Here is a 27,448-nt window from a genome sequence, read left to right on the forward strand (position 1 = left end):
GCCCATGTCCAATTCTGCTGATAGTCCAGCTACTCTGACTCCACTTTCAAAGGGCATTCCCCTGGCCTGCCAGGGCCAATCCAAAACAGGACTCTGGTGAGAAGTGGCCTTGTTGACAGCACAGTTTTTTTGGGGCATCTCTCAATTCTTTGCTTAGATAGGCAGAATGGTGGAGAAACTCCATATACCTCAAATAACTGCCACTATACTGCCTGCAACTTGACAATGCAAGAATTAACTGTTGAGATGGTGATCAAGATCCACCTACCATTCATACTTAAGTATGGATTAATTTAATCAGACTACGTTCCCAATATCAGAAACTAAAGCCATGGGGGAAGGAAGGAATAAAGAAGACTGAGTTTTAACGATGAGTCTTCAAGAAAGGGCAAATTAAGGACCAGCCTGATGGTGTAGTGGTTAAGTTCACGCACTCTGCTTCGATGGCCAGGGGTTCGTGGGTTTGGATCCTGGGCGCAGATCTATGCACCACTCATCAAGCCATGCTGTGCCAGCATCCCACATACAAAGTAGAGGAAGATTGGCACAGATACTAGCTCAAGGACAATCTTCCTCAAGCAAAAAGAGGAAGATTGGCAACAGATGTTAGCTCAGGGCCAATCTTTCTCACCACAAAAAAAAAAGAAAGGGCAAACTAGAATGGTTTGGTACTTTGTTCAAGGCAGAAACATGAAGTACCAGGTTCTTATAGGCTATAAATGCTACTTGAAGGGAAACATGTTATCCATTGGCATAGTCACAGAAATGTTATTCATGAAGAACTGCATTCCAAAGAACATGAATTTGCCTGAGATCAGGTGTTAGGAGACATTTAGGCACTAATATTTCATTTCATGCTACGTCCCTGATGGCAGTGAACAGCAAAAGAGCAAGGTAGTACAATTTTAAGGTGTCTTAGTTTGAGTTCTCATCTGTGCGTTTTAATAATTTAAGTTAATTTATACATTTAATACTTAATAAATATATTTTATTTTAGGCTATCTATATCCCTGTTGGCTTAGATGGCTTTGGAACAAGCATTAATATTAGATTTCTAATAATTTGTTTGCTATCAAGACCATCACTGACATTATCTCTGCTAAGACATATATCAAATCATATCCATCAAATGGAAGCCTAAGCCTTGTGATTACACTAATAGTAACATCTATTATTTCCTATGTGCCAACAACTGTCCTAAGCAATTTAAATATATTAATACATTTAATATATATAATATATATATTTTTCCATTTGCTGAATTTACTTAAATAAATCAATTTAGAAATGAATTAAACAAAACTTCTGACATGTAACATACTGCCATGTTCCTGAAACAGACGGTAACACCTGATAGAAGTTAATAACCACTTGTTAGGAAAGCTGTCCATTAATACGGCCAGTCTTCTGCAAAACTAAAAACTATTTTGTTTCTTTCGTTTCCTTTGTTTTTTTCTTAGTCAGACAATGCAATTCTATCAAACCACAATCAAATATAATAAAGACACCACTGGATGAATAGATCTGCACGAATGGTTACAGACATTAAACAGTTTCATTCTTGGCGCCACATAAAAACAATTATGCCTATCACATCAAACAAATCATGGCTTTTTTAAAATCACAAGTCATTAAGTGATGTTACTTATGGTCCTTGTCAAACACGTTTGTAAAGGCTATTACAGTGTACATGGCTGAACATGAACTGTTTATAGTTAGAAAGATACCTGCCAGTTTATTACAATAGGAGATATATATATAATCTCCTCTCATTAACTTAATGAGGAAAGTATTTTCCCCAACTTGCAGATGAGGAAACTGACGACACAAAGGTAAACAACTTCCCCTAAGTTATAGTAGTAAGGGTGGTACCAGCATTTAAATCTAGGCAGATCCATAACTTAAATTCCTAATTATTTCACTACACTGACTTCCAATTGAGTATGTGCATAAAATTCCACATTTGAGTTTAACTGTCTCATTTTCTTAATTTACTTTTTGTCACTCAAAATGAAAATGTTGTTGAAATGTTGAAAATTGTATCGAGTTGAAAATGTATCACTGTTGGGAACTAATTTAAAACATACCTTTCTCAGATCATCATTAATAAAACTACCTGCCAGCTCTTCTTTCTTTGTGGGGGCAGAAATCTCTTTATAGACTATTGTATTTTTCATTTTAACACTAAAAGGCAATCAGCTTCAGGTTTTAAAAAGTATCAATTTAATACTGAATATTTAGAAATATGTTACACAGACACCATAGTAATAGAAAATGCATACAATTTTAAACTCTTTTCTTAGGAAATCTTAACATAGATGGCTGACAGCATCCAACAAATAACATTTTGGACAAGGTCCCAGATATTTTTGAGGGTTCATTTTAAATATCATTTAGTCATGCAGACAATTAGGAGGCTTTTAAAAAAATAAATATGACAAATATATGGATTTCTGAAGTATAAACTGACATACAAATCTATATATTTTCATAATATTTTTCATTAAAGCATCTTTAAAGAAGCATTCTGTAACATGAAGTTGAGAGCTCAAATTAGATGTAAAGGTATGATGTTTTATTAGAATTGTGTAATTCACATACCAAATATTTACATAAAGTAAACAAAATTGCAAACATCTTCCAAGTCATCAACTTCATAAAATTAGTTACTGGAATAATTACTAGATAAAATTCCCAATTCTGAATGTTAATAAGGTAACACATATAGGAGCAATATGAGAAAAACCTAATCCTACCATCTGAGAAGCAGCGAAGGAGTAACATACTGCCCCTTGGGGATTGTCGACGCTTTCCTAGAACTCTTGGGGAGTAGATTCTTTTGTAAAACAGTGAGAACTAAACTACATCCCTTCACCAGCACACAAACTACGATAAATTTTTCTTTTCCAAACTTACAGATGCTTACAGCTGTAAACCACAGGTTAGTAAACTGTGCTAAAATGTCCCTACCCTCCATTTCCCCAAAAAAGGCAGCTCCAAAGGAAAAAAAAAAAAAATCCATTATCTTTTTTTCACCTGAACAGCTTGAATAAAATTTCTATTATGAGTTGAACGAGAAGAAATAATCCTCTTACACATAAACAAGTTTGATACAATTTAAGATGAAATAAATACTAGTTATCAGAAGAGCATATTCCTTAATGGAACTTAAAACATCAAAACTTAATTGGATTATATTACTAATTTAAAAAGTTAACACAGGAGAGGTAAGAGGATTTTCTTGAACTAATTTAGAGCAGTGTTTGCTATCCCTGACTACAAATTAGAATCACTCAGAGCTTTTAAAAAATGGAAGCACGGTTCCACCTCTAAGAAATTCAGATTTCTTGGGGTGGGGTCCACATTCAGAACTCTCCAGATGATTCTGATATGAAGTGAGGGTTGAGAAAAACTGATTTGGAGAAACTATTAATTACACAGAGTGGATTCAATTTAGATTATTTAAAATTCAAATACATGAGCACTTCCTATATGATAAGCATTGTTCTAAGTGCTAATGAGGAAATTCTTTTTTCTATAAAAATTATGGGATGACATTAATATATCTTTTACCTTTTGAATAGTTATATAACTTTATTAAAATATTACTCAAAACTTTTATTATGGTCTGCTGTCATGAAAGATTTCTTTCTACTTTTCTGAACTATCCTCACTTGATACTACACAACAAGAGAGATCAAACTTAGAAACTCTTTCTCAAGATATGTGGAGAGAACATAAGAATAACATAGATTTCATTTTTCAAGTCATAGTATATGAGGTATAGTCTACCTTATTTCTGGAGTCAAAAAGTCATTATTTAAGAACTGAAATTAGGTATTGCTTTAATGCTTAACAGAATCTCCTGGATCAAAAATGAACTACCATTGGTGTCAGTGCTTGCTTTAAATTGCCTAAAAAATAATCTATGACAGATCCTCAGGGAACCTGGGAAGAGTGGGTCTTTAAATGCAGACCATGCTTCTTGTGACCTATTTATAAAACATTTCTTGAAAAGAAGTTACAGGAATATGGTTTTGAAACACACATAATTAGAAATTAGTTATCTCAAAGGAAAAGAAGTACAGTTTTTGAAATACTGCATAATTAGAAATTAGTTACTATCCCAGGATGATAGCTCGAGCTTTAAACTTTTTAAATTAAAACCAACTTTATTAGGTATTATAAAACTCATTTGAAACTTATTTTAACTCAAGAAAAAAATCAGATTTAAACTAATAAATTTGATTTGTATCTACTCTTCAACCTAACATTTTTCAGGTTTAAATTTGCTAAAACCAATGGACTAATTTATTAATCCCATATTAGGCTAATTATCTTTTAAGCTGGACAGCAAGCCAAAAATAATGGAATTTTGGTTAAACTGTAACATATGCACATGTAGAAAATGCAATAGCAATTTGTTTTCCATATTTGATGGAATTAAAACAGCTTTAAAGTTTTTATGAAAGCTCAGTAGTCAAAATAAATATTATATACACCATATCAAGAACTTAGTGTTTAAAAATAAACTTTGTCACATTGTTTTGACTTCAGTTAAACACAATTCATTTTAGTTGCTTAAGGTATCTAAGAATGATTAAGGTGTGTTTTTGGAAACAAAATTAAAAATCAAATACACTAAAGAGATAACACTAAGACGAAAGAGAAACTTACTATGTTGTAACTCAAAAGTTTAAATAAAATTATAGTAACTATTGGGACTTCTCAATATGACTGTGACCCTAAGAAATACAAATAGTTTGGGGAGTAAAAGTCAAAGATAGTCATGATTATGTGGTTCATGCTGTGAAACTTTCAGTGTGTAAAAAAATCAAAAAACAGTATACATGAGCACCATTAGAAATGTGTGTGTGTGTGTATGTATATATATATTTTAAACTTCACCTGACTAAAAATTGCATTTTCGAGTGAAGGTAAGGACAAGCACACAATTACGGAAATACATTCTTAGCTAACATGTCATATGACTTATTTTAAAATGTTTCATCTGGCATTCTTTCTAAAAATTCAATGAAAGAATACAACACCAAGGAAGCCAGCATTCTTTTGTATTGCAAAGTCCCTTGGTTAAATAGTTTACTGAAGAAAAAAGAATGTGTTCAATAAGTGTTTTCAATCCATAGCCAGATTCTAACCGTTAAAGGAAAAATGAAGTTAGCTAATACATGGGAATTCACAGAATAACCAGCACATGTTGGATTTGCCCCCAAGGGATTATCATTCAGGCATCAGATTATTTTTAATTGGAAGTAGTCAAGATTATTCAGCCGAAAGAATCTTCCTTCTACAATAAAAGATACAAATCTGTCACCTGTAATTTAATATTTCTGCTACATTCACCAAAACTGAGAAAACTACTACTGCCATATCTTATATAATACATACCCTGGGTTAAAATAGATCTTTAATGAAAATCTTATTTTGATCCTACGACGAGACAGCTTATAATAGACTGTTAAGCATCCTTGCTCTTTTTCAAAGCTCCCAGTATAAGCAACCACATGATACAGATTGAAGTTCTTTGAAACCACTGTCACATGATAAAGACTAAAGAGTAATACTATTCACCATTTAAAATACGTTCAATCTCTTCTAGTCTTTTTAAAGCAGCAACTCTTTTCTTCTCAATTTCTTTGATTTCTTTTGCTGTTTTGTGGGGGGTCTCTTTGTCTGTATTTTTTCCTAATTGTTTGTTGGATTTAGATTGACTTTTATTATCACTTGTTTTTATTATCTGTGTGGGTCTGGGTTCATTTCTGATTTCTTTTACATTTTCAGTTGGAATGTTGTCTCCTTCTACACCTGAAGTCTTACCAGCTGGGAATATTGGCTGTTCTACAAAATTAGATGAGGAAATTTTATCCCTGACTATATTCAAATGGCGTTGAATATATTCTTCATGTGGTGCTAATGCCAATGTTTCAACCAGGCATCTTTCAGCTTTTAATAAGTCCTTCTCTTCAAAATAAACAACACAAAGATTGTGTTTTCCTTGCACATTGCTTGGATCCATCTCCAAAATCTTTTCAAAACATTTTTTTGCTCCAAGTATATCTTTCTTTTGATTCATCAGAATGTCTCCCTTTAAAATGAGACCCTTGATATGATCAGGATAGTATCTAAGTAACTCTTCCAAAACTGGCAAAGCCATTAATTCCTTTGCAGTCTGAGAATATAGGAGAGCCAAATTAAACAAAGCACTTCTAAAGTCAGCTTGTAATTTTATAGCTTTCTTCATCCACATCTCTGCTTCAGTGTCCTTTTTGTCATCCATGGCAAGCATTCCCAGATTGAAATAGCCATTAGCATCTTGTGGCTCTTCATTTATATAGTTCAGAAGTCGTTTTCTAGCTTCAGGTCTGAGTTTAACCTCACCTAAGAATAATTTTTTTAAAAAGAAAACAAGTTATACTGTTAGCAAATGAATTAAGTCTGAGGAAAAAAAGCCACTTTCAAGTATTTATCTAGTTAGATTACAAAAAGACAGCATCAAAACAACTGCTATACCTAAATCAAAAAGCAGAAAGCAAAAACCTCGAAGTCTTCATAGAAAAGACAGTGTGTTTGAAACACTGAAATGATAGCTCATTTCCTTTCCTTTAAAGCAGTAAGTGTGTTAAAAACCAAAAGGGGTGAATATCTCCTTACAGTTTAGAAGCAGAGGAAGAAAAGAGAATTAAGAGGAAGAGGCACTGGATTTGCCAACAAAGACATTTATTCCATCTTGATTCTATTAACATTATGACTTATGCACTGAACAAGCTATTTAACTTCCTGGGTTAACTGCTTGAATTTTCTAAGAGACATATGTAAATATCCTCAGCGAATAGTAACTATTATTGAATAAACAAAATGTTTCAGTCTTACTAAACCAGATCTTTCTGTATGTTACTTCCAATTTTTTAGGATGTTTCAAAGGTAAAATATACCATTAAATATAAAGCTTATAAATATAAATTAGGATTTAGAAAACAAATATTAATATTGAGATAATTTCTATTGCAAATAAATACAAAAAAATTCAAGTTCTACAACTTCAAACTTAGGGTTCAATCTTGTGTTGGGTAACGGGCATCTTTCATGATTACTAAGGTTAGCTAACTTTACAAAAACACTTATTAGCTTTTCTCCAAACTTATGCTTTTTGGAGTAACAGGCATAAAGTTCTCCCTCTATTATTTGACAATATGATGAAAAAAGAAAATTTGAAAATAAACCAGTAGGCTTAAGTTCTTGTCTTGGACTAGTTACTAAATTAGCCATATGAAGTTGGGTAGTTATTAGATCTATTTGATCCTCACTCTTTAATCCACTAAATAGAAGATTGGAAAAAGGAGACTCAAAGGTCCTCTTTAGCTCTAAAATAATATGATTTTATGATTCTTTCATTTTTTGCACAGTTTTAAAAAAGTATTTAAGAATTTATCTAAGAATTAACTAAAAAAAGGTAAATATAGAGACTTTCCTAAACATAAAAATTAAGACTATAAATCATATACACTGCCTTCTGAAGTAGTACTAAAATTCCCATATATCAAAGATCCTGATTTATTGTGATTAATAATCTAGTTTTGATAAATTACAGAAAATACTGCATATAACAATAATATCTCAGAAAGTAGTAACACTGGAGGGCCGGCCCCGTGGCTTAGTGGTTAAGTGCGTGCGCTCCGATGCAGGCGGCCCGGGTTCGGATCCCGGGCGCGCACAGACGCACTGCTTCTCCAGCCATGCTGAGGCCGCGTCCCACATACAGCAGCTAGAAGAATGCGCAACTATGACATACAACTATCTACTGGGGCTTTGGGGGAAAATAAATAAAATTATATAAAAAAAAAAAAGAAAGTAGTAACACTGGATATAAAATGATATCAAAAGTATCTGGTCTTATAAATCAAGAGAAAATAGAATGCTATTTTTTCTAAAACATATAATGCTCTTGGCTCCCTAGAAATAAATATGTAAAAAATTTTTACAACTCCAGATTACTTGGACAGTATATTTATATGAGATTATACTTCCATGCATAAAATGACAAGAGTAGATTGACAAGGCACTGCTTAATAGACTGCCTAAAAAATCTTAACACATACCAGAAGAACTAACAATTAATACTGTCATATATGTTAGTGCATTATTATGTGAAAAGTTTACTTCAAGTATTTTAAATATTCTTCTTATAAATCATTTATGCACAGTTTTGATATAAATTATCCATTTGTAAAACATTTGCTATGGGTAATGTAATTTAAGTTAAGGTTTTATTATATTTCAAACTATAACATGTTTAAATATAGAAATATTTTGAAAAAACATACCTGATTCTTGCATCAAAATAGCAGAATTGAATAATGCTAACTTATGCTTTGGATTTAGTTCTAAAGCACGATTAAAGTTTTTTAGGGCTTCATTTGGTTCTTTAAGTTCAATATGAACAATCGCCAAGTTGTACCAAAGATCTGCATTATTTTTGTCCAGCTCTAGCGCTTTAAGATATGCTTCTTTTGCCTTGAGAGGTTTATTCATTTTTAAAAGCAATTCTCCTCTGTGGAAAAATCAAACACAAGCTTCACTTAAAAACATTACCATGTCAGTTTGTAGATACTATTTTCCACAAGTTTTAAGCTTTTCCACATATTCACAGCTTTCCTTTTTCCTTTTAACTTAGGCTCTTACAGTTTTCTTTCAAAAATAACTATCTGAAACTGCCCTGAAACCTGAACTCATTAGTTTACCAAATTTGGCTTGATATGTTTTCAAATATTATTAAAGAAAAAAAAAGCATGCCTGACTTTAGAGGGTAAGATGCGGGGAGGTATCTAAGAAACGGGGAGAGAAAATACATATTTGAATGTATCTGGCAAGAAAGCAGACTAGACTACATCAGAAAAATGACAGCAACCAGAGTGGGAGATCGATTTGTCAGAAGACAAAGTAATAGCATTTGTGATAGGGAAATTCCAGTATTCAAATCTATGTTAGAAGTCTTACTATACAAAAAGTAGAACATCTGAAATTTTTTACCCCTTCTTATATTAATTTAGTCTTCTTCAATATATTCTTATAAAATGACCATTCATTAAAAAGAAAGAAAGGAAAGGAAAAAACAAGAACTAAGGGAGCTGATTGGGAGGGTGGGAGGGCGCCAGTGCCACCCTCAGATACCTCTGCAGAGCACTTCCGGAACTGAGGATTGCAGTTTGAAAACCATTTTACAAATCTTTCTAATATGGGTCTATGTTTGTTAGAGAGCTTAGAAAAGTCATTTTGCCTAAGTACATATGTGCAAATCAATTTAAGCGGCGATATGAGAGTTACTTTTACTATGATACTATTCTTTCCTACAGTATCAGCATAGGAATGAAATCAAATGAACAACTATTACTATTCTCAATTCAGCAACTTCTAGAATGAGTGTTTGTCCGAAATGTTATTTTTTTAATCTAGAGACTGTTGAATAATTCTTTATAGATTAACACATGACAGGTTTCATTTACAAATGCAATCCCACTAAACTTACCAAATTTCAACAAGTACTGGATAAGGCTGAATAAGTATAGCCTCCAGCTTATAAACAGATTTTATCTCAAAAACTTATTAAATTCTGAATGCATTTTCCCCATAGAAACAATGTTATAAATGATTAGGTTTCTGGGCCAGGTTACAAAACATAGTTTAATATACAATTTTCCGCAAGTATAATACAAACGATAACTCTTACATGGTAAAATATATCAAGTTCCAACATGTGATGTCCAAATATTTTTTTTACTGACAACTAACAAGTTTCTTTGTGGTAAAGACATTAATAACCAGTCAATTCTCAGTATTTATTTAAGAAAGCTCTTGAGAAATTGGATATTAAAAGTAATTACTATAAAACGTTAAGTCTCAAAGGTTTTAAATAAAAATGAATTTGGTAATGAGAAGCAAACGAAACTAAGAAGGAGCTTCTTCTACACTTTCTTTCATATAAAACCTAAGTTTGCCATTATAAGTTACAGACTCTTTTGTCAATTTCAAACCAAATCAGTTAAATTTGTTAGTCTAAAACAGGCTATGTTTCTATGCTCTTGGTTGCCAACTAAGATTACTAAAAGAAAAAAAAGCCAATTTAGTCAAAATGCACATGCAGATGCAGCTTCAATCTTCTAGAATGACAGCTTAAAGTGAACTACAGTACCTGCTAATGTAAGCCTGCTTGAAGTCGGGCCTCATGCTTATCGCTTGTCGGTACAGTTGATCTGCTTCTTCCAGTCGGGACTCATTTGCTCTGATCAAGTTGGCCAGATTGATATAAACATTTAGGTGGTTAGGGGCAATTCTGGCTGCATACTTTTTACCAGGAATAATCTGTTCAGAAGAAAAGGCATTTTCATAATCTGATATTTCAGTGCCAAATAAAAATCAAAAGTAAGTATTCCTATTGGCTTATTTAAAATACACACAGAACATAAAAAGATTATGCTACTAGTTTTACTGCTATACTAAAATAAATCATAAAAACGTGAAAACATCTACAGTATTCACAAAATGTAAATAAAATAATACTTTGTGGCACTGAAGGATATATTTTTCATTCACGCCAGCTCAACAGAATATTGTTAGCTTTTTATTTACATGTATAATTTTTCATATAAGTCAGAACTTGCAGATGCTAAGGTCTCACTCTGTGTGCGTCAGACCAGGAACAGAGTCTCTCGGTCTAGTGTATGTGCTACACCACGCCAGCTTTCATGTGGTCAGCAACATATTTCCTGGTCGTGACAAAGGGTAGTTAACTTTGTTTCAGAAAACCTCACTTATCTGGTGGAGTTAGGAAATAAAATTCTCTAATTAACTGATTATTCAGGTTAAGTAAAGGTTATTATATATAATAGATATGGATGCAAATTTTCAATGATCATAATGACTTGTATCTAGTAAGAACCTACACTGAACAGAATTTACCTTCAGAATCTTAGGACTGAAATAATTCTTAAGATATCATGCGGTCCAACTCTGTTTTTAAAACATTTATCAAACTATTTAACCATTTTAACATTATTATTCTTATTAACGTAGTATCAATCTATACTACAATTAGGAAAACTGTAGCCCAGGGTAAACAATCTTTTCTGATGACACAAAGCTGGTCAAGGCAAAGATCAGATTTTCCAGCTTTGACACTGTACTGTGATATCTAATGAATCTTGTACTTGTGTCATTATAACAACTGATGGACACAATACAGCAACAGACATGTACCCACTCATTTTATCACTTTATTCATTTATTTTTTGATAGGAATAATGTTGATTTTAGTGCTTAAAGTATATAAATAAAATTCTCTTCATTTAAAGTCATTGAATTCATCGATAACTTGTAATCAAGAATATCAAAAATTCAAAACTTTATGGATTTAGTTTTTATAAACAGATTATAAAAATTTTTTTAAAAATTAAGTGAGCTAGAAAAGTAAATATACTCCTTTTAAAACTTGTAGCAATAGATGGCTCATTGGACACTCTATTCAATATGGATGTCTAGTAGACACAACACAATAGTAATAAATTATGACAACTTACTTGAGGCATCAGGGACTTAGCCATCATGTAAGATTCTTCAGCTTCTTTGGTTCTATTTAAATTTTTATAAGTTCTTCCTACATTCATGTGGGCACCAATATCATCTAAAATTTTTAAAAAATCATTTGTTGGCAAATATACTAAATATTATTCAATGTAAACTACCAAGAAGACATGTTTCTAGCAACAAACACACTAGGCAAAGAATGCAAAAGCAGGCAATAGGTCCTGCTTCCTCCTTAAAGCTCCTCTAACACAACTTGATATGACTTATGATCAATGTTACACTAGAAAATTATTATATAAAGTACTGTAAGGACAGGAAATACATATGACATGAAAAAACTATTTGAATGGACCCTTGAAGAATTAAGACATGAGAGGGGAGAAACAGGGGTAATGAAAAAATTCACATCATTTCTCTTCACTGTATTTTACTACACTGTACTAAAGCTTACTTCCATTTTCTTAATCTCATAGCTTTAGAATTCACTCAAAAAGTATGGCTCGGGGGCCAGCCCCGCGGCTTAGTGGTTAAGTGTGCGCGTTCCGCTACTGGCGCCTGGGTTCAGATCCCGGGCGCGCACCGACGCACCACTTGTCCGGCCATGCTGAGGCCGCGCCCCACATACAGCAACTAGAAGGATGTGCAACTATGACATACAACTATCTACTGGGGCTTTGGGGAGAAAAAGGGGAAAAAAAAGGAGGAGGATTGGCAATAGATGGTAGCTCAGGGCTGGTCTTGCTCAGCAAAAAAAGAGGAGGATTGGCATGGATGTTAGCTCAGAGCTGATCTTCCTCACAGAAAACAAAAAAAAGTATGGCTCAACTCTCAAAGTGAAAGGGATCTATAAGTGAAAAGGATCATCATGATCCTACAATTATTTCATGTGTTATAACTAACAAACATGCACCCATGGAGGAACAGGGGCAAAGAGACTGTGAAAAAACTCTGATTTTGTTTTTAAAAATTTTTGTGAATGTGGCTGGAATGCAAGTACAATGGAATATCAGGATTCTATAGTATTACTTAAGATGCAGAGGCCCCTCTCTCTTAAATGATGATAAATTCCTATATAATTTATTTAAAACTTTTTAAAAGGTTGTTTTAACATCAGAATGTCAGGAACTTTTGTCTCATTTTCTAATATGGAAAATCCAATCCTCAGCAAATTTATTCAGGGCCATAAAAATATGCAATTTAAATAAGAAAGATATGAGGGTTCATGGCACACTAGTTTTTTTTTTTTTGAGGAAGATTAGCCCTGAGCTAACGTCTGTTGTCAACCTTCCTCCTTTTCTTCTCCCCAAAGCCCCAGTACATAGTTGTATATTCTAGTTGTAGGTCCTTCTAGTTCTTCTATGTGGGATGCCGCCTCAGCGTGGCTTAATGAGCAGTGTGTAGGTCCACGCCCAGGATCCAAACCGGCGAACCCCAGGCCACCGAAGTGGAATGCACAAACTTAACTGCTATGCCACTGGGCCAGCCCCTGAACGCTAGTTTTAAGATACATTTCCCAGTAAATATTTCAAAAGAGTGGAATAAAGATAGAAAGAAGGAAGATCTTAAATCAGACAAATTTTACTCAACATGAATCTCTAACAAACATGACAAGGTTTCAAATTATGATTACTACTTGCCTGTGACACCGATGATTTTGCAATTGTGGAATAGTTCTCTGCCTGCAACTCCCAGGACACTTAGGGGCCAAGCATATATATTTTAGGCATTCCCCTAGGAGGAGAGTAACAGTCCTAAGATCTTGCTACATTATGTTTCAGGCTGGCAATTGTGTGCACTGCACAAAAACTGTCAGATGCAGCACAGGTTTGGTTAGAGAACTAGGGGACAAGGTTGGAAGAAAGGGGTTAATATTTTGTTTTCAGATGTATTGCTGAGTCTCATGGGGTCTCAGGAGGGGGTCAAGCAAAAAAAAAAAAAAAATGCTCAGGCTAACCATTCCAATCCTGGCTGCAAATCAGAGTACCTGTATAGCTTTTAAAAATTCAGATAACTTAGCCCCACCGAGCTTTACCAAAACAGAATCTTCAGGAATAGGATCTCCAAAAATGTTTTTAAAAAGTTTCAAAGGCAATTTTGTTGTAGAGCCAAGGTTTAAATTCACTGCATTACCAAGAACATATAAAAATAGAGTAGGTAGTCCTCGCTCTTACATAGCTCAATTTTTTTTTTTTTTTTTAGTATCAGGTAAATCTATACCATTTACTATAGAGATCAGAAAGTTACTTAGGAAAAACTAAGGATATATAGAACCTGAAAAAATTAATTATACAACAAGAACCTGATCTAAGGAAAGAACAAATAAACTGCAAGTTTAGATAAATAAAAGTGTAATTATGTTCCACTAAGTATTTAAAATGTTACTGAAATCAGCCCCAACCAATCTTAGAAAAGAAAGAGGTTATATATTTATTTGAAAGATGAAGCAAATTACTACCCACTGTAACCAGGTTCTTAGAATTATGGCAAGGAAATAGTGTCATCAATGAAGACTTCAGACACTAGAGTAAAGCAGCCCTACTTTCTCAAAGAACAAAGATAGCAATCAGACAGCCTTTAGCATCAAAAGGACTACAAAATACAGCTAATAAAACGAAAGACAATTTTTAAGCAAATTTTTTTTTTTTTTGGTGAGGAAGATTAGCCCTGAGCTAATATCTGTTACCAATCCTCCTCTACTTCATATGTGGGACGCCTGCCATAGCATGGCTTGATTAGTAGTGCCTAGGTCCGTGCCTGGTAACTGAATCCGCAAATCCTGGGCTGCCAAAGTGGAGTGCCACAAACTTAACCACTATGCCACCAGGCCAGCCCCAAGCAATTTCTTTTTAAGTTACAAAGCTTTAAGATTTCAGAGGAGGAAATAGCATTACTGGTAAGGTAAATTTAAATTTGAAAAAGGTAAGAAAAGCAGGCAAGATGTAAAAATCAATGACATTTAAATGACTAACAAGCTACAGAATTTCAAAGAATAATCTTGCTATCATGAGTGCACCATCCATACCAACAGCAGCATGAATCTAACAGTCTGTTTTTAATTCAACATAAATGAGGACTGGCAAGTACCAGGCAACTCTGTGCCTAATAATTCTTCAGCCACCAACAGTGAGGTTAAGTATTCTCACACTGATAATCCAGGCATCTGTGTTGCTCTCCAGTATTTCCTACCCACAAAATTGTCTGTCTATTCATTTAAAAAGATAAATTTATAAATAGCTGGAAACTCCTAAAAACTCTTTAAAAATCATTTCCATCTTGATAGCATCAAAGTTGAACTACAGGTCCATGATTCCTTTCTGATAACAACAGTTTCAAAGATCTGGAGAATTCTGGTGTTCCTTGAGAAAAATCTACCCTTGTCTTAAAAAGGTGTTTATGGAAACTGTAATTCCATTTGCAAAAATTTTATCTTGGTGAATTGGGATTTTTTTTAAAACACTTGTAACCATCAAAACAAAAAAATCGGAATCAATTGTTTAACATGACATACATGTGGCCTGGTCAAAGACCACTGGATAGTTTAGGTTTTTATTCTGGCTAAGCAAGAAAAGCTTCAGACTGAGTTTTTTTTAAAAAACTAACTTTAAAATATTATGAATCCCTACTCTATGTGATCCTAGACTGTTCCAGGGTTTTAAATACCATCTATACGCTTGTTACTCCCAATTTTTATCTCTAGTCCTGACCATTCCCCTTATCTCCAGACTTATAAATCTATGTCCCTCTCCATCTGTATATCTAATGGGACAAAAAAGGACTCTTGATTTCCCCTCCCTACACATTAACTCATCTGTCAAATCTATCTATGAAGAAGACGGCTAAAAAACAAGGAACAAGCCAAGAAACCTCTGAATGCCAAATTCAATGTTTCTAAGTTTATGTACCTCTTCACAGTAAATTGTAATAAACTGGTTTACCTGTTTTGCTAGCCCATGGCTTATTAGAAACAGCAATTTTGAGAGTATGGTAGAGAGGTCACACTAAAGGACATAGTAAGAAAAACAGTATCTCAAAAACAGCAAAAAGTGGTGCCAGACCAGTGGCATAGTGGTCAAGTTCATGCACTGGGGTTTGCAGGTTCAGATCTTGGGTGTGGACCTACACACCGCTGGTCAAGCCATACCGTGGCAGCGCCCCACATACAAAAAATAGAGGAAGATTGGCACAGATGTTAGCTCAGTGACAATCTTCCTCATCAAAAAAAACCCCAAAAAACAGCAAAAAGTGACAATTAATCGACAATGAGGGGAAAAATTATTCTAAAACTGAGTGCCTATAACTGGCAACATCCTGTGATATGCACACTACTCACTAGACAAAACTAAACATGCACATACACACCCACCTGCGCCATTTAATTTAGTCTTTACAACAATGCAATGAGAATAGAAATTACTCTCCCCATTTAGAAATGAGAAAGATAGGGCTGAAGCGGCTTAAATAACATATTCTCAGTCTCAAAGTCCCTGTGTGTCTGATATTAAAGATGACTTTGCTTCTCTAAAAACTCCTAGAACGAATCTAAGAGACTTAAAAGTAATGAATTTAAACTACCACAGTTAGTGACCACTGACTACGTATAAGACAGTGCCAGATGATGCAAGTGATACAAAGATACATCAGGTGTTCATGCTGCCTCTAATGAGCTCCTCAGTTTAAGTAAAGAAATATTTTAATAAATAAACATTTAAATAAATAAATACAATATAATACTAAATGGAAAAGTACAAATACCATAGAAAAGATTAGAAGACGTTGTAAGAGGTTTTAAAGATGAGAAATATTTGCTTCTACCTGGAAAGACAGGAGGGTTTTTAGAAGAGAAGCCATGTGAGATGGGTTGTAAAAGATAGATAAGGTATGGTAGAAGGTGGGTGGGAAGGAAGGGAGAAGAAAGGAGTTCTAGGCTCAAGAAAGAACATGAACCAAGGCACAGAGGTGAGGAAGCCCAGGACATGTACCCTAGATTTCAAGAAACACTAAGCTACATGAAGAGCCAGGGGAGATAAAATTGGAAAGCTAGACCATCAGTTATATTTCTACAACTTTCTCCTTTCTCTACTTGAAATGTGGCTTTGCCCTGGGGACACAGTTTACACTCTAGCTCTTCCAAGCGGTGACTGTTCTTTTTCTTATCCTTTGCAATACGGCCTGGAGAAAGAGTAGGTCCCTCCTTGATCCTTATCACTTCCAGACAGTTCTCACTCCTTCTTAAAATCACTGATCTCTAAATTTCAAGTCATTAAACTCTATTATCAACTATCCCTCCTTGTTGCAGTCACCAGTCTCTGGGTCACACAACTCCTGGCTCCTTGTCATTCTCTGCAATATGACAGTTGTCAAAATTCTTAGTGATTTCAAAATCTACACAGATGCATCTTCTAATACTTGGCCTTCATGTCCTTTCTTCCAGTGATTTTCACCTCCTTACTCCTTTAACTGTGGCCAACAGCCATAGTCATATCTAACAGAAAAATAGGGGGCAGCTCCCACCACTCTCTACCCACTAGAGGATATTTAGAAATGTATGTAGGGGGTACTTTTGGGTCATCATTCTGAATGAAAAGTAATGATGGCATTAGTGGGTGGGGACCACATTTGGTACATATCCTGAAATACCATTCTGCACACTCGAAATGCCAATAGCATTCCTATTGAAAAATAGTGATGCTCTAGCTAGATCCTACTCAGACATAAATAATTCTTCAAATTTATAAACTACTGATCCTATCGCCTTTCCTCCATCCCTCACCTTCCCTCCCATCCCTTCTTGAACAGCTTAGATTCTGCATCCCATTATTATAATCACTCCCTTATCCCTTTCTTGTTTAACAATGGACGTCCACAAAATCCTAATCCTGTTTAACTGAATTCTCCATGCCTGTACCATTGTAGCTGTAAAGCAGTTGGAGAAAACATATAACCACATCAACTGGTTTAATTTTAAATCAAGTATTCCTATCCTACAGTAGGGTGTCAGAACTGCTTGGCAATTATAGCACATTTTCCTAGTCTATATACTTTACTAGATCTTTGTTTCTCAATGTGTGATCCATGGGCTAAGCATCACCTGGGAACTCATTAGAAATGCAGAACTTCAGGCCCTACTCTAAATCTCTACACATCAGAACATGCACCATAACAAGATCTCTAGATGATTCCTAGTCACATTAAACTTTGTGAGCATCGTCCTAGATGACTACTTCAGACCCTCTCCTGTTCTTACACGTACAGCACTTCCTCCCCCTTCCTCACTCTCTACTGATGATTTTGCTTTCTATCTCACTGAGAAAACGCAAGCAAACAGAGAACAACTTCCAGAAGCTTCCTCCATGTCATCTATTCACCTCCCTATATCCATGTCCCTATACTCTGCCTTCACTATTACCACAGGTTAACTATTGGTTCTATGACTAAATGAAGTCCTCACCTTGTGCACCAGATCCTATTTATCTCTTCTCATCTATTCAAGGACCCTGATCCAGTAATTATCCTCCCATCTTGAATTATCACTTTTCCCAGTTTCAATGGATTAGCCACACACATGCTTTGTTTCTCTCACCTTAAAACAAAAAACAAAAAACTCCCTATCATCCTACCACCCTCTCTTGACCCCATACCCAACATTGCCACCATTTCTTATCAATACCCTTTAAAAGAGTTTTCAATATCAATTGTCTTCAATTATTCTTCCCCTACTCTCCCAAACTCACTACTATCAGGCTTGTGCATCTATTACTCCACCAAAATTGCTCATCAGTGCCACCCAACAACTCTGTTTAAAAAAAACTCCTTAAATGTCTGATATAAATAGCTCTAACATATAATCCAATTCAAAATAAGCCAGCATCGAACACTGTAGTATTTAAGTCACTTGGAATAAAGCTTGAAAATAAACTCTACCTTATTTTCCCCAAATATAATCAAGGTTTTAAAAAGAAAATAAACTATTCAAATAGTTTTAATTAATAATGCTTACCTGGCTGAACATGGGTAGCCTGTAAGAAGTATTTCAAAGCTCTCTCAAAGTTCTTTTCATTTTCCAGAGCATGACCCACATTATTCCATAATTTGGCATTATTTTTATTTACCTTAAATACACAAGTACAGGTAGAAATTAGTTACAATAAAAAAAATATGACTCCAATTAAGGCAGATATTTATTTGTATACTATTAGGAATGGAGTGTTCCAAGGAGATGTCCATGAATGGATGAATGTCATTAAAAGGTACAAACTTCCAGTTATAAGATTAAGTTCTGGGGATGCAATGTACAACATGGTGACAGTTAACAATACTGTATTGTATATCTGAAAGTTGCTAAAAGAGTAGATATTAAAAGTTCTCATCCCAAGGAAAAAAAAATTGTAACTATGTGAGGCGATGGATGTTAACTAAACTTAGTGTGGTAATCATTTCCTAATATAGAGCCAATCATTATGTTGTACATCTTAAACTAATACAAAGTTATATGTCAATTATGTCTCAAAAAAACTGGAAAAAAATCATTTAGATTTTCTCCTAGAAAAAAGAAAAAAAAATATATGTATATACACGACTCCAATTAACAGATATTTGTTTGGTATATTATTAGCAATGGAGTGTTCCACGGAGATGTCCCTAGAGACGAGGAAGGAGCCAAATGAACACCACTTCACCAAATGTACTCTCCTTTCTTTCAACACCAACACACTAAAACCATAGCAGTCTGATGTCCTTTATTTTATATATTAGAATTTTACTAAAAATTTTATTTGATGAAAGCATAGTGCTGTTTGAAAACTCCTGCTCTACTATTTGTATTCTTTGGGGAGAGAAGGTATTTGAACCTGAGAATATATTTAAACATTTCACTGATTACTTATTTTTAGGTTCTATATAAAGCAATTATGGTAATGGGAACCCTAGGATTAAAGTTCTAAGTTGATCTGTGCTTTCAGAGTTCACAGATGGGCATGGTGTTCCTGCTAGTAGATGATGGTACCTAACCAAGGAACTAGCTGCAGTGATTAGGGCTGTGGTTTCCAGCATTGTCCTGAGAGTGAGGACAAGCAAAATTCCTGAAAATTATGGGGCTCCACTGGTATTTCAGGAGTGTGGATTAATAAGAATGGTAATGAGGTCTCATTTTTTTGCAGATTTCTGAGATAAGAGAACGGAGTTACTGAGTGGTACAAGAGGAGAGTCATCTGATCTTAAGTAGATGTCAAATCAAAAAGTCACACAGACTACTGGAATGAGGCAGTGATCCAGTAAAGCTAGGCAATGGAGAGTACAGAAATAGCCAAAGGAAGTTAAGAATTTAGAGATTTGAAGAGAGGCATTGGTAAAGGAACACCTGAAAAAAAATCTTTGCTTATAACTTTTATAGAAAACAAATTTTATGATTTTGTTTGTTTGTTTTTTGTGAGGAAGACTCACCCTGAGCTAACATCCGTTGCCAATCCTCCTCTTTTTTTGCTGAGGAAGACTGGTCCTGGGCTAACATCCGTGCCCATCTTCCTCTACTTTATAAGGGATGCCGCCACAGCGTGGCTTCACAAGCAGTGTGTCAGTCCGTGCCCAGGATCTGAACCTGTGAACCCCGGGCTGTGGAAGTGGAGCACGTGAACTTAACCACTATGCCACCAGGCTGGCCCCCAAATTTTCTGATTTTTAAAGAGACTTTATTTCTATTTATGTTGTCCACTCTATAGAAACTATAGAAATGCTGTATCACTCCTTTCTGCCAGTTCCTATCTTTCCTATAATATTGTAACCATTGTTATCTTTCACATAGTAGAGTGCCATTTTTTGCCATGTATTTTATTTCACTGAATCTAAGAAGCCATCAACTATAAGACTCATCATTATTTTATGTACGATTAAGAAAGAAAAAAGATCACTAATTGATTGTAAGATGCCTTTCCCTGTAAGATTTATTCTAATTTCAGAGATGTTAAAAAGTAAAAACATGTGTACCTTAAGAACCAATGAATTACAGTATTTTTATTTAAACATTTTATCATTTGAGCTTCAGACAACTGTATAGTATTTAGGGAATTATTCATATATGCTGTAGACATACAGCTAAGTACTATTCAGAGCACTGCTTATGTTATATATAATATAAAGAACAAATTATTTTTATTTAACTTTTTAGTGAAGTATTTAAAATTGACAGTTAAACGTCTAATTAAAAGTAAAGTTAAAACATTTTAGACATGGCTATAAGAAATAAGCGATGCCATATTTTCGTGTCATTCTGGATAATACTTTACCTTCAAGGCTGACATAAACAGTGTATATTCAGACTCCCAATCCCAATTTCTGTGGAGTGTTTTTAAGGCATGAGTGAATATCACCATAGACAGACAAATCCAGGATAACTTTTTAAAAACACTGTTTAAGAAAGAAAAGCAAAGCAAAAAAACATTTCTACATCACCAAAAGCATTTTGCCTTTTAGAACAGAGGTAAGAAATATGCTAAATATCCCCAAATATCATGTCTGAATTTATTCTAAAGAATAAGAAACATCTAATCATCATCCCACTTCAGGGAGAACACCACCAAAAATATTAGATGAATACTACCTTTCACTTCAGTCTACAAACACATTAAATATTGCAATATTTGCCTCTATTTCAAAAGCTTTGCTTAGATTTAATGACAAAAAAAATGATAAAACCAGTTTTTAATTGTGACTTTTTATATTTAGAGTCCTTTGTACCATTACCTACAACTTGAATACTCTTAATTGTGTTTATAAAGGGTCAATCTTATCAATGGGTATATTTAAAAACGTTTTTGCTTACAATATATACTACAGATTATCATAGCATTCTTAGAATCACTTTACATTTTAAAGCTAGAATTATTTATTAAAAGCCATAGAAAAATAAATTCTTTATAAAACAGATGCAAATTACTTATACAGTTTATGCTAATTATTTGGGACAATTCTTCATCTATAAAAAGATGGTTATATTTCAATAATCCCCATAATTTCATTTAACACTAATATTCTCCAAGTCTCTGTTTTTGCCCTGGTAACACAGTTCAATTTCTTTCACTTTGATAAATCCACTTAACCAGGATAAAAATGCACGGATCAGAAAGAACACGAACACTGGAAGCAGTCAGATGTAAATCTGAGTCAAGACTCTGCTATTTAATAGCTGTGTGATCTTGCGTAATTCAGGTAACCTGTATGAGCTTTAACTTTCAAATGTGCAAAATAGAGTTAAGAGTGTCAAGATTAAACGAGAAAACAAATCTAAAGGGTCTATCATGGTACCCGGCACATAGTAGGCACTCAAAAATTGGTAGTGAAATTGGTAGAAAAGGTTTGGTAGATGGTAGTAAAAATTGTAGACATGGATGAGATCATCCAGGGAGAATATAAGTGTGAGAAAAATGGCTGAGTAAAACTCTGAGAAATCAAAAAATATTTAAACAGCAGATACAGCAAGAAGAATCCAAGGGAGAGACTGAACAGATGTGGAAGAGAATCAGGAGAGAGACTTTTTACAGATGCCAGGGAAATAAAAGCACTGACTGGATTTAGCTACTAAGAGGCAATTTGTATGTGTTAGTAGAATGATGTTGAGAGAAGTGAGAATTCTATGGGCTGAAGGGTGACTAGAAGATAAGAAAGAAGGGAGTGATCATTTCTTGCATACATACAACGTGACTATTCTGTTCCTTAACTGTTAGTTTAAGGCAACTAGGACATGATGAAAATAGTGATGACACCAAGAAATTACAGACTGCTTATTATATACATTTTATATAATAAACTCAATGTGACTAACTTAAGTAAGAAGACAATATTGCACTATATTCATTGTACAGGGAAGTGGCAATGGTCATTTGTAACTTTAGTCTCCATAATATCCTTGTTTTCATTTGGGCCTGACTCAAAGTTTGTTATGTCTCAGGCTGTGAAATGCAATTATATAAATACGAGGAAGAACATAGGATGAGGTAGGTGCTATGGAGCTTTCCTAACTTGAGCTGAAGACAAATGAGACTATCAGGACGAAAAACAAAAAGGTATAAAAGTATGACTTATAAAACTGAACTAAATAAACATTTAAAATACTTAAATGTATCACATTAGATTTTATAGTTAGTAAGCATTAAATGAACTAACATTTTAATTCACCTTTTGTTTGATATTTTTTGCCATCCATGGGCTACCAAAATACAGAACCCCATGCTAGGAACATATAATACTCGCTCAGCAACAACAAATCCAACTGGAAAAAAAAGGTTCGATGCAGGAATAAATGGTAACGCCAGTAAACAAAGTGCCTACAAGGAAAAAGAAGATATTTTATTAAATTAAAAAATATATGGACACTCAACAGTCAAATCCAAATATTCTATCATTTAATTTGAATAATGTACCGGTGGACCATTTTTAATAATACTATACAACACTCATTTAAACATAAAGGCGGCAACTTAGGGATAGTAACAACAAACATCAGGATGTATGTCAGCAAGGTGAGGTGAAGTCTTCTTGAATGCTAAAACTTATAACTAAGGCTCGTCCAATTCAACAAAAAAAGAAATAGTTTTTGAAAATATATCTAAATTAAGAAGTTGATAATTTTTATACATCTAACTTACATGCATGTGGTAAAAATAAATTGACAGAAAGATGTTAACAGGTTTTAACAAAACAAAACTATAAAGTCTGATAAAACTGCTAAACATGCCAGTTTTTACAATTTTGCTACTATAAATAACCACATCATATTGGAAATTGATAAGGTGTATTTCAGACAAGACAGTAGACTACTACTTCTGTACTTCAGCATTACTTTGCATAATATTTTGATGGGTCACATATATTTAAGAGGCTTATAGTTAGTAAGCATTAAATGCTTACTAACTATATGTTATGTAAATAGTATGTATATATGTAAATATGTATAAAAAGAAAACTGTCCCCCTTTAAGTCAATAGTCTTTTATTCTATAAGAATTGCTAAAATTCTAACATTGTACACTGAAATAAAACATCACAAAAATGCTTAGACTTTTTTTTGCCAGTTTGAAAATGAGACGGCATATGGTTTCCAGATTATAAAGCCATAACAAAAGGTAGGATTCAAATAACTAGCACTCAAATAACTTGTGGAAGGAAATAAGTTGGTTGTCAGTAGAACACCTGTTTCTATGGACATATGCTTTCATATTTTCTTACTCTGATTTGTTTTATAGTACCTAATCGAATAAGTTGTTTCTTCAGCTTCAGAAGTGTGGGAATATTCTAACAGTTTGAGAAAAGAATGTCTTTTATTATACCTTATTAGTGAAATATAGATGTAGAGATGTATACATAGTGAAAAGAATACTTTCTCCACGAATCACAAATTAATGATTTGTAATGAGGCAATACTGAATCTGAAGAAAAGCACTACCATCGAACTGCTCAGTATCATTCTAATTTATATGTCTGAAATTTTAGTGTTTTCTTTTTAACCAGAAAGGTAAAACAGGAACCAGCCTGGTGGCGTAGCGGTTGGGTTCATGTGCTCCGCTTTGGCAGCCCGGGGTTCACGGGTTCGAATCCCAGGTGTGGACCTACACATCGCTTGTCAAGCCATGCTGTGGCAGTGTCCCATATAAAGTAGAGGAAGATGGGCACGGATATTGGCCCAACCCCATTCTTCCTCAGCAAAAAGAGGAGGATTGGCAACAGATGTTAGCTCAGGGCTAATCTTTCTCACAAAAGAAAAAGAAAAAGAAAAAAAGGTAAAACATTAAAAGTGCATAATTCACCTTCCATTTCCTAGAAGTGCTGGATAAAAATAACCAGCTAGCTGTGAAACAGATAGAGATGTTCCTAAATACGTAGTCCTTTTTTAATCAATATTCTCTATTAATTCATGGCTGCCCTAAGGCAATTTCATTTGAAAGAATTAAAAGTGTCATATTCATCCAAAGATGCATCATGGACTGATGCATAAGCTACGCAAAAAAGAAAGGCAATCTCTCAAAAAATCCATGGGTTCTTGAATAAGGAATGTTTCTAATGATTAACTTATTCAGAAGTTCTAATGATACTCTCCATTAATACGCCAACCTAGTTAACTATGATGAATATAATTTTCTTCTCCTAGTGATATATAAACTCTCTTAAAAAAGGAAGGATGGTAGTGGAAAGAGCAGAGTTTGGCGACAAATCTACTTCACTTCTTTCTATGTAACATAAAGTAAACTACTCAATCACCTTGCAATCGTTTCTTTATAAATAAAATGGGGATTAATAACTACTTACATTATATTGTTGAGATACTTATGACATCTTATTTAATAAGTGCTTAATATGGAATGTGGTACTCCTGGTAGGTGCTCCTTTGATCTACTTATCCCTTCTAGAGATCTTCAGAAAACATCACCATAAAAAATAGCATGTTTAGGACTATATTTAAAGCAGTTATGCCTAAGGTCACAACTGTTCCTTTTTTATACACATAAAATAAAATATAATTTATATAAATGTGTGTTTATTTCATTGGCACTGTCCTCTCTTTATTTTTTATTCAGTTTACATTCTATAAATCATTTTTTTATTTGCCAAAACTTTAAATTCACCTACTCCTCCTTTTTGTACCTTTCTTTTAGCAGAACTTTGGCTTTGGATGTATTCTACCATATATCTGCTTTGTTTGTTTACACTTGAGCAACAAAGCACTACTAGAGACACTTCCAATAATATCATCATAAATTCATAATCACCAACTTCAAACTGATCCTCAAGACTGCTCAGGATTCCTAGGTTTCTTTGGTAGGCTCACTCCAACTCTCCTCGACTAGTTTGAATCTTGACAACTTTTCTCAAACTTTTGATCCACGTCACTTTCAGCAGGTGAACACACTTCCAAACTTAACAGAGAAAACTAAAGCCATGAAACAAGAATTCCTTCAATTTCCTGCTACTAAACCTACTAACAACCACATTCATGCCCATTTCTATCCTCCCTGTAACGTAAGAGGAATCTCCATCTATCTCAGGCCAAACTGGAGCTTTACATCCCCCTGCTCCTTACAAATGTCACTATCAATCATCCCTTCTTTCATTTACTCAACCTCTAATTAACTATATCCTTCCTTCCTATATTTAAATACGCTCTTGCCTCTCCAACCTTAAAAATCTTCTCCTTTGACAACACATCTTTAAGCTACCTTACCCATTCACTATGTCCCTCAGGTATAAAACACGTTTCCAGACTCTTAGGAAACACCTTTTGTAGCCATGGTAACAAGCAGTTGGTTTTAACTCCACTTAATCAATCAACATTTCAACTCAACGGATACGTTTTTGCAAGCCAATCCATTAGTAATATCCCCTTGCTTCTAAAAGTCAGCCAACTGAGTACTTTAATGAAAGGGATTCTAAATACCAACCAATCAACAGTCTCCCTCTGACATCAAACCACTCCCAACTCTAAAGGTCCACTCTATGCTTACTCTAAGTCCTAGATAAGATCAGTAGTCTGTTATACTTGAAGCCACTACCTTACTGGCACAGTCTTCTCTTACTCAAGCAGGCAATAAATTCAAGCTTGTTTCATCCTTTGAAATATTCAAACTTAATTACCCTTGAAGGTTATCTACACTAGCAATCTTCACTTCCTCATCTCCTAATCAAATCACTCCACAGAAATAAATTTCATTTAAGTAAATAATACACCTAAAAGAGGTCAAATCCAACTGATCTCACTTTTCTACTTGACAGCATCTGTTAGTGTTACCAATTCCATCTTTCTTGAAACACTCTCCTACCCTTTTGTCCATTTGGTCTATCTCCTGTTTAGGTTCATTCTCCTCTACACAACATCTAAATACGGAAGTTTTTAAAGACCTGGTTAAAAGCTTCTTCTCTTTCGCTCTATTCAGCCCTTAGACTATTTTCTGAGGGAAAATTAAGACCAAATACTCTAAGATGTTCATTATGTGTATGAATTAACTTCTATTCTATGCATCTAGAACGGTACTAGCTAGTTACCATCTTTGAGAGAAGGGACAAAACCCAGGTGAGAAAGGCTCTTCTATATCCTCTCCATAGGCCTTCTTATCCATATCCAGGTTTCAGTTACAATCTCTATGCCAATCAATCAAATTTTTATGTGCAGCTCAGGCTTCTCCTCTGAACTCCAGACACAAGGTGCTACTCAAAATCTCCACCAAGACGTTTCAAACGCACCTCAAACTCAAGAAGTCCAAAGATAATAGTAAATATATATTTCCCCCAAACCATATATTCTTTTAATCTTCTCTGTAACTCAAAGATTGGCTTCAAATTTCTCCAGAATGTAAGTTTCCTGGAAATGGAGACCTTGTATTTCTTTTTATTATCATCTCTTCAGTGTCTAAAATGCTGCCTGGTACACAGGTTGCAATCAAAAATTTTTACTGAATGAATAAATGAATCTAGTGGCTGCAGCCAGAAATGATAATATTTGCAAAGTATTAAAAGCACTTTCTGGCATATAGTAAATGCTCAAGAAAATGGTAAAGATTATCACTATCTTCAATATTTTAAAATAAAGAGGGAACAGAACTGTTATGAGTAAGAAGTGAGGGCAGAGTAAGAAAATTACAAAGAAACAGACTTTAGAAAAAAACAACAAAAAGATTTTTCAAATAATCAGAGTTCTCTGAACATACCTCAGGGAGTAATAAAAATCTTGCTAATGAGAACTGAAGAGTTATATATTTCTAGCTGCATATCTTACATGATACTCTTCTCTGTGCTAAGGAACCAAAGAAGTATATATGATCCATTTCTTCAAAAAGTGTTTAATCTAGTTGGGTAAAGGTAAGAAATCTAAG

General features: G+C 34.2%; 1 protein-coding gene across 2 annotated transcripts in view; it reads right to left on the minus strand.

The window, feature by feature from the left end:
* Positions 1–2,200: 2,200 nt before the first annotated feature.
* TMTC3 (transmembrane O-mannosyltransferase targeting cadherins 3) overlaps positions 2,201–27,448 on the minus strand; it is a 64,030-nt gene continuing 38,782 nt past the window's right edge. For both annotated transcript variants that reach the window (XM_058568695.1, XM_058568694.1), the window contains 7 exons: positions 22,765–22,913; positions 20,877–20,997; positions 18,596–18,707; positions 11,592–11,695; positions 10,208–10,377; positions 8,343–8,569; positions 2,201–6,399 (listed from right to left, as the gene is read on the minus strand). In XM_058568695.1, coding sequence (XP_058424678.1) covers positions 5,585–6,399; positions 8,343–8,569; positions 10,208–10,377; positions 11,592–11,695; positions 18,596–18,707; positions 20,877–20,997; positions 22,765–22,913 — 1,698 coding nt within the window. In that variant the 3' untranslated portion in view covers positions 2,201–5,584. The remainder of the gene's footprint in view (positions 6,400–8,342; positions 8,570–10,207; positions 10,378–11,591; positions 11,696–18,595; positions 18,708–20,876; positions 20,998–22,764; positions 22,914–27,448) is intronic.

Source organism: Diceros bicornis, chromosome 25 (genome assembly GCF_020826845.1).
Source record: "Diceros bicornis minor isolate mBicDic1 chromosome 25, mDicBic1.mat.cur, whole genome shotgun sequence".
In the NCBI taxonomy this organism is placed as follows: Eukaryota; Metazoa; Chordata; class Mammalia; order Perissodactyla; family Rhinocerotidae; genus Diceros; species Diceros bicornis.